The sequence below is a fragment of the Chanos chanos genome, chromosome 12, assembly GCF_902362185.1.
Source record: "Chanos chanos chromosome 12, fChaCha1.1, whole genome shotgun sequence".
Classification (NCBI taxonomy): domain Eukaryota; kingdom Metazoa; phylum Chordata; class Actinopteri; order Gonorynchiformes; family Chanidae; genus Chanos; species Chanos chanos.
In genome coordinates, this window is record NC_044506.1 from 19,154,451 (window position 1) to 19,167,011 (window position 12,561).

Genomic DNA, 12,561 nt, shown 5'->3' on the forward strand with positions numbered 1-12,561 from the left:
TGGAGACCTGACCTGCAAGATTATGAAACACATTCAGATCCACATTTTTACATAGTTTATACAGTTTATATTCCTATTACAGGGACCTCAGGGAGCACATCAGTCCTTTCTTTACTGGAGCTGTAACTCCACTGGAGTTTCTGTGTGTGTTGCATAGTCAGCTAAATTTGCATTAAAACAGGAACCATCTGCAAACCCCCAGGTTCCTCAATTGTGACCTCCAAAAAGTGGATGGGCTTCGATTCTCTACTGCTAACCTCATCACAAATCTTGCTTAGTTTGGGATGGAATGTATCACCCTCAAACCAAAGATCTTATGAGGTCAGTCCAGATCTGTGTGAAGGATCTAGGACCAGAGCCATTTTGGTCTACTGGGTCTGGAAAATGAGGAAGTCTTAAAAAAGTGTACACTCGCCATCGTAATAGTCAATGCGGCTTTGCTTCCCCTCCAGATCAAACCAGGCTTCAAGCGGCTCCTTGATCTCAGCATAGGGCAATGAAATCACTCCTTCAAAAGCAAAGACAGAGAAAAGTATTTAATATGTTTGAAGGTGGAGTCTCTATCTATTTGCCACACGAACAAATTTTGCACAAATTTTGTTACACACTGGACCAATGTACAGATTTAAACGAAACAGAGATATCACCTTTCACGTAATAGTGCTTTCCGAAATCGGGGACTGTGACAAGTGGGATGGACTTCGCCTCTGTGGATAAAGAGAAAACGTTTTGTATCTCGCCTTGACATTTAAACAGTTAGACAGGACGGCATGATAGAGCACGCGCACGCTTTAAACCAATCAGACCTTGCTCATTGCCGTCACAAGACAAAACAATTCTCCTTGTTTACTATGTTCTGCAAGTATGAAAAATACAAAACAAACACGACTCTCTGTTCATTTAGAGCAATTACGTACATTTGGCTATATGTTAAAATCACTGACACGTTTATATTGCAAAAGCTGAGACAATGACAACAAAAAAGCGTCTAAGTTCTTTGTCCAGTGACATACCTGAGGGAATCCCCAAAAACAACGTTACAGTAAGCAGGAGCCACATTGTGTGACGAACAGCTGGTAAATACAGAGTTAGACAAATATAAGCATAATAAATGTTTCGGTAAAAGAGTCCAGGCTAGATATTTTTAACTACCAGTAATACACGTACGACCGTTTCCCAGCGTTGACAAACTCAACCATCCGTGCTACACTTGAAAGTCTGAATCGAGATACTCCAATCAAAACACGCGAGGGCGTGAGTCTCAAGTCATATGACGTAAATTGCTCACATGATGACACTTTTCAGCTGACTGAGGTACTGCTCAAAGTTAACCGATAACGTAAATAAGGAACTTTAGGAACGGTGTGTTTGGTGTTCTTGACGTATTGCGTTTATTGTGAATTAACGAATAGCCACTTTATGGACGAATAACATTGTACTAAAGCGTTACGCGTAGCATACGTGCTCAACAGTTTGTGAACGAGATGTGACACGGGTCACTCAGGGTACTTAACTACGGTGACCATACGTCTTGGTTTGTACGGCATTGTCTGGGTGTCCCTAGTTCCGACTAATATCCATAGGGCACTAAAATGTCCGGCTTTCAACATTCACAATCAAATTGTCTCGGTTTTCACTACAATTTAGTAATAATAAAAATAATAATACTAATAATACCGCTTACATACACGTTTATATCATGTTCTGTTCCACTGGCGGATATTTCAGAAATCGGGTTTAGGGAAAACTCAAGTTAGTTAACTCAGAGTAAGTAGTAAACCTCCCAATAGAAGAGCCCAATGGCTTCATCCTCTTAGCAAAACAAAGCCATAGGGCTCTTCTATTACATTAGCGCCACGCGTCTGAATTCAACACTGATTTGTCTGTGTGTGTGTCAATCAATTTGTTGTTGTCAAGGTTGTTCTCTGTGTCCGGGGAGGGGGGGGTGCCTTGTACAGCAGTTACTGAACACAGAGGTATTGTGTTGAGTTACATATTCACTCAGACAGGTTTAAAGGTCCAGTGTTCAGCAGGAGCTACGCTTTGGACTGTCTAGTACAATGTACAGCCATTTGGTTCTTTTTTTTTCTCTCCTTATTTTTCAGTAAAGTAGACAAGGAGGTGCAACTGTGGAACTTTGTTTTGCTGAGTAAACTCTGTCTAGTTCCCCGTCCAAACTGGTTAATCTGTAAATCATCCTTCAGAACAGTCACTTTGTGTGTGTGTGTGTGTTAGGGGGGAGTAGACCTATTTCTTGGTAGGCCTCTCTAAGGACTGACTGCCTCTTTGAATTCACCTTAGTCAAAAATAAAGTGCTCACCTAAAAATGTGTGTGTAGGTGAGTGTGTGTGTGTGTGAGACTGTGCAATGATAGCTGTCACAGAGCATATATCCATAGAAAGATCACTAGAGAGGATTTAGTTGTTCAGTGGATTTTACTCATAGCTATAGTACAGAACATTACATTTACATTAAACCTCTAGAGTTTCATCTCCATTTCATTTCTCCATTCCATCCATATACAATATGAACAAAAACTTTTGTTATGGTGCTAGTCAAAACAAACAGCTCTACCTCAGTGATAGCTAAAAGTCAAACAAACAGCTCTATTTCAGTCAGACCTAAAAGTGCTTGATTAGGAATGTCGAGGATGTAATCTAATCTCAGTTTTTTTTTTTTTTTGTTTTCTCTAGATATTTCCGTGGTCCAGTTTAATTGAACATAAGCCAGTTAGCGTAAAAGAACCATAATGAGCCATGCCACTGTGAACTGGTCCAAGCCTCTAATGCTGAAAACACAGACAGTCGTGTTTATTTTAGTTAGATGAGAGTTGGGGTTTTTTTTCCCTCTCTCTCTTCCTATCTGCTCATATGGCTAATGCATTCTGAATTCAGGAGCTATTCGTGCCGAGCCTGCAGGTTGGTTCTGATTGGTAGCGCCGTGTCCACCCAGGTGTTCGGGTTCTTAATGACTGTTTTCCAAACGCTTGTCTCTTCTTCGGTAGAGTCCATCCAGTCGACATCTTGACCGTAGCTGGTACCTACAATACATGCATACAGTTGGACACTTACTCATAAGTTTGTTCTTGATCAAAACTGATTTTTATGTGTTCAGTACAGTTGTGATACAGGTAAGTAGCTTTTGAATACTAAAGTTTTAGGTCTACTGTGAGCTTGCTCTGAGTCAGCTAAGAAGCTAAACTGACCAGACCTGCTTACAATCCTTCAGTTAAAGTCAGTATAGTATATACACCATATTTACCTGTGTGTCTGTGTCTGTGTGCGTGTGAGAGAGAGAGAGAGAGAGGTTGCAGGAGTGTGTTACCCGTGCCGGTGCTGAGTCGGACTCCTCCAAGACAGTATGTGGAGTGTGTGTGTGTGGCCCACACAGTGACCTCTGCACAGGCCTGAGGGAGGTCACTGGCATGGAGACCGTCATACACCATTGTGTGGTTAAAGAGAGGACTGACTGTACCACGAATCATACGCGTCTGCTGACCACTAAATCCACCCTCATCCGGTAACACCACACTACGGAAGAAAAAGAGAGACAGAGAGAGAGAGAGAGAGAGCGAGAGAGATATGACACACATATAAGCATATTCTCAGTAACTACTCCGCATAGGAAACATACCATGCACATGGTGTAAGATAACATACACAACCAAATACAAACAAACATGTAAATCCAGTTCACACATACCAAAGAGGCGCAGCCGGAAGCTGTGAATGTTTGTTAGAACGCTTTAGTCTTGCGTTTACCCATGCCTGCATGTTCACGTGTACCTTTTAATGAAAGTGTTTGGTGCTCCACGTTTGGTTGGAAGGAGTCCAACTGCCTCCCGTAGCCAAATATGAAGTTCACCTGTCACAGGAAGGCCGTCGCCTGCACACACACACACACACACACACAGAAATAACCATTATAAATTGAACTCTTCCACTCTATTCTATTGTGTATGTTTATGTATGTGGGTGTGAATATGTGTGTGTGTGTGTGTGTGTACATTGTAAATTCACCTTCAGAGCCAGGTGGTATGAACTTTAGGGACATCAAAATAGTCCCTCTGCTGCTGATGGCATCAGAACTGATCTGAACCTGAGAAGTAAAAAAAAAAAAAAAAAACAGTCTAAGTTAGGAGGTACATGCTGTGATTGGCTATTTGGTTTGTTTCCTTGCTTGTGATTTGCTCACCCTGGGTTGGAGGTTGTGCCAGGTGGGCTGGCTCTGTCCCCAGTCCCACCGACTCAGCGGCACCTCCACCTCACCCAGAAAGACGTTTCTCTTCACTCTCTCCTGGTGCCAGACAGAAACGCTGAGCACACGTGCCTTCAAGTCAGGCCTGCGTACTTTATACTGAAAGACACGAAGACAAAAATGATCAAAAACATTTCACGGATAATCATTCATTCTTACTAGTCAAAAAAACAAAAACAAAAACACACACAGTACGTGTAATGCGAGGAGAGAAATGAGCCGCAGTGACATGATGAGACATGCTAAAATACAGGAGATCTTAATGAATGAAACGGATGGTTTAAAAGATTTGTTGTCAGAAAATACCGACACATCCATAGATTTGCACTGCAAAAAAAATTAAAAAAAAAAAAAAAAAAAAAAAGAAAGCTACTACCCACAATACGACAAGATACTCCACATCTTATACTAAGTGTGACACAAAGCTCCGTGGTAATTCTATACCACAAAAAGACCAATAAGATTTAAGCAACTAAGGCAGTGTTTCTAAACCCAGACCTCAGACCCAGACCACCACAGTCTATAGGTTTGGTTTTTTTGTTTTTTCTAGCCTTTGCTGCAGCAGGTGACCACTGGGTGTGAACCAGGTGTGTTAGTCCAGAGCTTAAAACAAACCTGGCTTGAGATCTGGGTTGACAAAACAAAGAAATGTCGGTGTACGCTGGCGAATGGATTTTCAGTAAGAAATTGGACAGAGAAACAGACGCGAGTTCTTACTCTCAAGGTTTCGTCATAGACAGGGTTCAGAGTTTTCTTCTTCACCGAGGTCTTTCTCTTGCTGCGAGATGTGTTGTCTGGGAGGAGGTAAACCTTGACATACCTGAGACAGGTAAAAGCAGGCAATATATACACGCTTTACATACATGACATCTTTAGCACATGTCAACAGACCGCCATCAGATGCACTACAATTACACAGAATCATATCACAACCCCATAACCAGAATATACTTGTTTAGGGATCTATGTCTCTCTTTAGGTCTGCCCCCAAGTTCCCTTATAAACATGACTGTATAATGTATTCTCTTCTAACCATGACAAAAAAAAAAACTACACATACACACTGGGGAGTTTTAAAATATTGGTGTGTAACACAACTGCACTTCAGAGTCTAACATGCTAATTTCATCGTTAATTGTAAACAAGCTTCACGGCGAGGATGGAATGGTGTGGAGGTGATTTTGAAGTGAAGTGGGTGTGGCAGGCAAACACAGCTGGCGTTGTGCGGGTCACCGCGCGAACGACAACAAGGTTTAGACACTCCATACACAGCTGTGGTTATTGTTTAGTGACCAACACTCACTATGCATGTGAGACATTCAGATGTGTGTTTGGCCTGATAATTTTGTGACAGTTTCGCTACGGGGTGCTCAGGGCATTTATTCAGAACTGAAATACACTGATATAATGTTTGTGGGGAAGAAGGGTGCAAAGGTGGAGAAGTTGACCTGCCAACGCAGAGACTGCTGCAGAATTGGTGAGAATTTAACAGCTGTTTCAGTGCAAACTTTGCAAGGACCAAGGATTTTTCCCATGCTTTTAGTGTAGACACTGGTGTTTATCACACAGCAGTGGTAGAGCTGCCTACAGGTACCAATCAGCAAAGCTAACTGAACAGCATCAGTACACTAATGTAACTGTCTCACTATACACACACACACACACACACACACAATAAGACAAGAATATACATCAAAATACAGTAAGCCATAGTAACATATGCAAACACACACACACACACACACACTCTAACACAAGAGTATAAATCAAAAACAGCAACCCACAGTGACATATGCAAACACACACACACACACAAGGCCGGCGTGCATGATGCCTGGGCCCGGGACTAAATTATTTCAATGGGCCCCCGCCCCCATCCCAAGTGAGTGATGATCAGTTGTCCCCCCTTGACGGCTGGCCTACACACACACACACACACACACACACACACACACACACACACACACACACACACACACACACACACACTAACACCAACATAAGAGTATAAATCAAAAACACAGCAGTCCATGGTGACATATGCAAACAAGCATACACATACACACACTCACACCCACACAGAAAAAACAAATAAAACTAACAAGAGGAAATATACCAACACTCTCTCTCTCTCTCTCTCTAACACACACACAAAGACACTCACGGGTCAGAGCGGTTCTTGCGGGCTGGGGCAAGGTCTTGGCAGCGGACCACTCGCACATGAAGCTCCTCCTTCTTGGTATCATACTGCAAGGCAAACTGGATCTGCCCAGTTACGACCACACCTCCATAATCTCCAACACTGAACAAACTCATCATACTGCCACTGAACTACAATACACAGAGAGTCAAACACACAGAGTCAAACACACACACACACACACACAGGGTCAGTCAGTGTTCGCACACAAACACGCACAAACACACGCATGCACACACACACAATCACTGAGTGAGTCAGCATGCGTGCACACTCACACACAAACACGCACACACACATGCGCGCGCACACACACTCACACACTCTCTCAGGCCTCTTTGTCTACCTCCCTCTTTCCTATCAGCCTGATAGCCTCTTTCCCTAGCCTGACTGACTAATCACCTTGTTACCTAATTATTGTTTGCACCTGTCCTTAGTTTGATTCCGTATTGTGTCTGTGTATATATACTTTGGTGTTTTCTTGTGTGCCTTTTGAAGCCTTCACATGCCTTGTTCTCCTGTTAACCTAGTTCCCTGTTCTCCCTGATGGCCTTCCGATGCACCGAACTGCCCAACATGTTACCTGACTTTACACCTTCTGTGCTCCTCAGTGGCCGGTGATTTGTGTACCAGACCCTGCCTGTTTAACAACTCAGTGTTTGGATTAAAGATTAGCCTGCATTTGCACCCAGTTTCTTCATGACACATACACACACACACAGCCACAGGGGTACTTAGCACAAAGAATGGTGTGTGTGTGTGTGTCTGTACATGTCTGTGTATGTGTGTCCATGTACATGTGTGTGCGTTTGTGTGCGAGTGTGTGTGTGTATTGTGTGCGCATGTGTGTGTGTGTGTCTTACCGTGTTATTAGACCGCAGACTGATGATGGATCCCAGTTTATTCTGGTTCAGATCATTCCTACTGAAGTCTGTGTCACTGTCTGATACATCCCCCTGCACCTGCACACATACACACACTCACACACACACACACACACACACACACACACAAATGCACCCCACACACACACACACACACACACACACACACACACACACACACGAACAAACCCCGCACACACACACACACACACACACACACACGAACACATCCCGCACACACCCATCCAGACACACACACACACGAACACACCCCACACACACACAGAAAACAACGCTTTATTAAGATAATACAGCAACATGCCACAATTAAGATAACACTATTTAATGAGAATGTGGTGTGTGTGTGTGTGTGTGTGTGGGTGTGTGTGTGTGTGTGCATGCGCGCATCTTTGGGATCTGTCGTACCTGTAACGATGAGTATGGGTGGAGCAGTCTGTTGTCCTCTATATCTGCAGTATCCTCAATGTTTCAGGGAGGGGCGGGGGTAAAGAGAGTGTGTGTGTGTGTGTGAGAGAGAGAGAGAGAGAGAGAGAGAGAGAGAGAGAGAGAGAGGGGAAGAGAGAGACAGAAGGTGACAGAGGAAAGACAGAGCATTTTTCCCTGATGCTGCAGTTTTGTTAATCTGTACCATTCATTTAAGACCGGTTTTCTCATGGATCATATTCCTTTTTAAACTAGCAAAACCTACTAACAGACCTAATTTCCATTTTTTGTTGTGTCTGTTGATTAACTTAAGCTAATTTAAACACACACACCTGTGTGGCACACGCACACACACACACACACCTGAGTTGTTGCATGTGCATATACACAAACAATAACATACCTATGAATTGTGGAGTCTTGTCCTTTGTGACCTCCTGAAAACACAATAATAACAGTTCAATGATTCAGAAATAAACACAAAACGCAAACACACTGCACACAAACACTGCTGAATTTACCTGTGGCTGGGGCTTTCTGGTCCTGGGTCGTGGTACTGGGGACACCTGCACTTCAGGACTGAGCAAGATTAAATACAGTTAGTCATAGCACACACACACACACACACACACACGCATATTCAACATTCTCTGCTGAAATTCATAAATACAGATAAAATCATTTCACATGAGCTATATCACACACACACACACACACACGTGACCACATTCACCTTTCTCCCCTTTGCTCTTCTCCTGTCTTCTCCTCTTCCACTTTACACTCTGTTTCCTCCTTTTCTTCTATGTCTTCTTCCTCTTCTTCTTCTTCTTCCTCTGCTTCTTCTCCTGTCTCCTGCTCCACTACAACCTCTTCCTCTTCTTTACAATCTTCTTCAGGCAACAAATTTTTTTGCTTTCCCTGTCTCTGAAACACTCCTTCCAAAGGCAAATCTGTAGATGAAAAACAATCATCTACAGTCACATCAATACCAAAAGACCACTCACTCTAGAAACATTTAGTTTGATACCATAACCTAAATAAACAACAATGAAATGTATATAATATCATGTGACCTTTGTCCCGCCCCTTCAGCCGTAATGAGGCGTGGACGATGTCGACTCCGCCCTTCTGGTGTCGTTTCGCTCGTTCCTCTCTAAACCACGCCCCTGACAGGGAGCGAAAGTGCTTAGGGTCCACTGCAGTCTGCTGGATCTTCCTGAACATGACAGGGACATACGTGTGACACACGCTGAGCGTAACACAGACAACGAGCCTGTTTCTTCACGTATATGACACGTATGTTAACACTCCATGCCACGCTGTGCGCTGAGGTTTACAAACTTCAGGCTTGCAGAACAGCCCCATTACACACATGTATTGGTAAAGCATTATGGATACATGTTACACACTCATAAAACACTACACATGGCTGTATGTGCTTTATACCTCATGACCAGCTTGACACAGCACAGAGCAATTAGACAGGGCACACCTCATGTGTGTGAACCTAATTCTTACAGGTTATGATCTTACATATAGAGTACAGCGCACACAACACAACACAACGCTCACTCACGGTGTGACAGAGTACACACTCTCTCTCTCTCTCTCTCTCTCTCTCTCTCTCTCACACACACTCACACACACACACACACAAATAAGCATCCAACGCAGCAACAGACACACACATACACACAGACGCACAGATAAAACAGGCACAGATACACACACAGACACACAAATAACCACCCATCCACCTGAGATGCAGCAATAGACTTATACAGTACATGCACACACACACGCACCCACGCACACACACACATACACAAACACACACACACGCACACACACACTCACACATGCATACTCTCCCCCTCTGTCTCTCTCTCTCTCTCTCTCTCTCTCTCTCTGACCCAATGCAACCATCCTCTCCGCAGACGTCACACACACACACACACACACACACACACACCTGAGTCGTTTTTCCTCCTTGCTGCGTAGCTCTGCGTCTCTCAGCAGCACCTTTAAAATGGCTTCTTGCTCTGTCTCGGTCAGATGACCCAGATCCAGCAGGGACTGCCCCTCCATCATATATTTCAGTCTGACCAATCAGTGTCACTGAAACAAAAACCAGTATCAAATCACTGTCTCTCACACAGTCAGGAATAAAAATCCATCACTGACCAATTACTGCATACAGTATAGTAACAAAACCAATCACATCTTACAATAAAAGAATCTTTTTTTGTTTTGTTTTCTTGGTAAGTTTATTCTGTGTCCAAAATATTATAATAACCTTCAGTAAAAATGTAGAGCAAGCAGAGCAGTCCTCTTGACAATAATAATGTGAATAACCTAAATGGTGAATATCAATTTTTTTTATTAAATTTGCATTTTTATGTGGTTACACAGAGGAAAGATAAAGTAATAAATCACAGACATAAAGAGAAAACCAGCTCATTCACAGAGACAAAGAGAGAACCAGCTCATTCACAGAGACAAAGAGAGAACCAGCTCATTCACAGAGACAAAGAGAGAACCAGCTCATTCACAGAGACAAAGAGAGAACCAGCTCATTCACAGAGACAAAGAGAGAACCAGCTCATTCACAGAGACAAAGAGAGAACCAGCTCATTCACAGAGATAAAGAGAGAACCAGCTCATTCACAGAGATAAAGAGAGAACCAGCTCATTCACAGATCTCTGGGAAGTCATTTCATGTCCTGGTATTCGACACTGCATATTCTTCACCTACTCAGGACAGTATGGAGACAGAGTCCTCCCTAAGACACTTCACCTACTCAGGACAGTATGGAGACAGAGTCCTCCCTAAGACACTCACAAAATCAGATCCCTTTTTTCTGCACATAACCTAATGCTAACTGCAAGGTTCTTAAATAAATAAATAGATGAATAAATCAATCAAATCAAAACAAAACAAACAAAGAAGCTTTTGAGGGACTCTGTTTCAGCAGATTCAAAACGATATTAAAGTAATTAAAGTTTTTTTGTGGTACACGGTCGTATTTTTTCGTGGTCTGTTAATGCATGCAGTCTGAGATTTGCATGTCCGTCGGTGGAAACTCATGAAAAGCTGAAGAGAAGATGAAGGGATGAACAGAAAGTGAAGGTGAAGGGATGAAAACTAAAGTCAGTCGGGTGTCCAGATGTGAAGGGGCTGAGGTGTTACGCTGCTCACTTCCTCTCTCTGAGCTTTGACGAGTATGAGCACCAAAAAAAAAAAGCTTTACAAATTCCTCTGGTTGTTTATGCCAGGACTTATTAAACAGCTTCTAGTTTTAAAAACCGTTCAGTTTAGCAGAACATTATTTTTGTTCATTTTAATAAAAGATTTTTATATGGTTAAACCTGTGGCATTTAGAAATACCAACACGTCCTCTGCAACTTTAACAGCTCTGTAGTTGCATATGTTCAAAGAAAAACAACCAAACAACGACAATAAAGAAAACAAATAATTTAAAACCCACGAAAATATGAAACGTATAAGCCCCCCACACACGAAACTGAGATATATATATATATATAAACACAATATGATCGCAATATCTCATATTTATCAGTTTCTACACATGCTGTGGAGCTGCTGGAGAGCAAAAGCGCACCGTCAAACCATCCGCCACCTCACAAAAAGCTAATCAGGTGTAAGACAAGTAACTAAACTTCATAACGTATCTGAACGCCACTCATTAGCTATTTTGCGGATATTTCTGCACTCAGGTACTTCAGCCTGTGCGTATTTGCCCAACAAACTGAACGCAGTTTTATTGGTCCTTTTAAGAAAGTGTAAATATTTTAAGAGAAATGCAAATATTATCGTACCATAGGGTCATTACCAACATCCACGTGACAATGAGAAGCAGAAAAACATGCGAGGGTACGGGCAAGGTTGATGCTTATCACAACTTCGGGAGAGGACGTGAGTCAGTGGAATGCTTGTTACGTTGTCTTAACACAAATTACAGCGAAGAGATCAGTTTTTCGGATTTTCTACAGGGGTGCACTTGTTCCACTGGCAGTGCCCACGGCGATGCCAGCCAACAAGCCACAGATTATGCGCACGCGCACGACGGACAAAGTTTGGAACAACAGTAAACAAGTTGCCTTGTAGGCCTGACATTTTACTTGATTTTGATTGATTTACGTTAACGGGAGGTGAATAAAGTGGTTGTTAACCTTACAAAGTCTGTCCAAATAATCCCATCGCACAGCGAAACGAGTCTTCCCTGGAAGACTGGTGGACACATCATGCATTCTCATACTAATTACAGATATTTCAGAAAACGATAAACAATAAAGACTTATTTGTTTAGCATCTGACGTCCTACTTTGCTCCTTCAAAAGTGCTTGAAATGTTGCGAGAAATTCCTTTTCAACTGGCCAGCGGGGTTAAGCAGATGTAGGCAGAGAAACAAACTCCATACACGAAGAGCACACACTTCACAGTTAAACTAACAACCAAAGTAACCCAACGGGCACAAGCGTGGCCGTGGTGGAACTGCACCAGTCTCTTACCTCATTTCAGTTTCAGCATGTCATCTCAACCGATATCATTTCTCCCCCATTTAATCCCAGTTTCTCTCTTGTCAATGAGACTCGTCTCCTATAAACTCTCGTTTCTGGCTGATTAAACGATTGACGGCGTGTATTCTCCTCCGGCGCTGTGCAAAACACGAACCGGACCACAACGCAGCACCAGTCGTTGCCAAGAGTCTATAAGTACGTGCATCTATACCCGAATGGGTGTGCGAGTGTTAC

At 42.8% G+C, this 12,561-nt stretch overlaps 2 protein-coding genes across 4 annotated transcripts in view; both read right to left on the minus strand.

Annotated features, from left to right (window-relative positions):
- Positions 1-1,789, minus strand: part of zgc:110239 (digestive cysteine proteinase 1) — a 6,823-nt gene extending 5,034 nt beyond the window's left edge. The window contains exons 1-5 of one of the 3 annotated variants that reach the window (XM_030789037.1): positions 1,685-1,789; positions 1,014-1,073; positions 648-707; positions 416-508; positions 1-12 (exon numbers count right to left, since the gene is read on the minus strand). The exon at positions 1-12 is cut by the window's left edge and continues 161 nt beyond it. In XM_030789037.1, coding sequence (XP_030644897.1) covers positions 1-12; positions 416-508; positions 648-707; positions 1,014-1,059 — 211 coding nt within the window. In that variant the 5' untranslated portion in view covers positions 1,060-1,073; positions 1,685-1,789. Of the gene's footprint in view, positions 13-415; positions 509-647; positions 708-1,013; positions 1,214-1,684 lie in introns of those variants that run through there. The other 2 variants (XM_030789036.1, XM_030789035.1) reach the window with 2 other exon arrangements.
- Positions 1,790-2,484: 695 nt separating this feature from the next.
- Positions 2,485-12,561, minus strand: sytl1 (synaptotagmin-like 1). Its single transcript, XM_030788556.1, has 16 exons — positions 12,319-12,561; positions 9,758-9,903; positions 8,859-9,001; positions 8,623-8,735; positions 8,519-8,556; positions 8,307-8,364; positions 8,189-8,222; positions 7,768-7,811; positions 7,321-7,419; positions 6,422-6,588; positions 4,975-5,077; positions 4,195-4,356; positions 4,020-4,098; positions 3,786-3,885; positions 3,325-3,530; positions 2,485-3,040 (listed from the first exon to the last, which is right to left on the minus strand). The coding sequence occupies exons 2-16, from the start codon at positions 9,874-9,876 to the stop codon at positions 2,898-2,900; spliced, it is 1,608 nt and encodes a 535-aa protein (XP_030644416.1). The 5' UTR covers positions 9,877-9,903; positions 12,319-12,561; the 3' UTR covers positions 2,485-2,897.

What these genes read in the sequence shown, in the direction of transcription:
- sytl1 (XM_030788556.1), bottom strand. Translation starts at nt 9,876, where the DNA reads ATGATGGAGGGGCAGTCCCTGCTGGATCTGGGTCATCTGACCGAGACA. An exon ending in ACCCATACTCATCGTTACAG is followed by an intron (nt 7,420 to 7,767) that starts GTACGACAGATC and finishes GTATGTGTGCAG; the next exon opens with GTGCAGGGGGATGTATCAGA. An exon ending in GGCACAACCTCCAACCCAGG is followed by an intron (nt 4,099 to 4,194) that starts GTGAGCAAATCA and finishes TTTACTTCTCAG; the next exon opens with GTTCAGATCAGTTCTGATGC.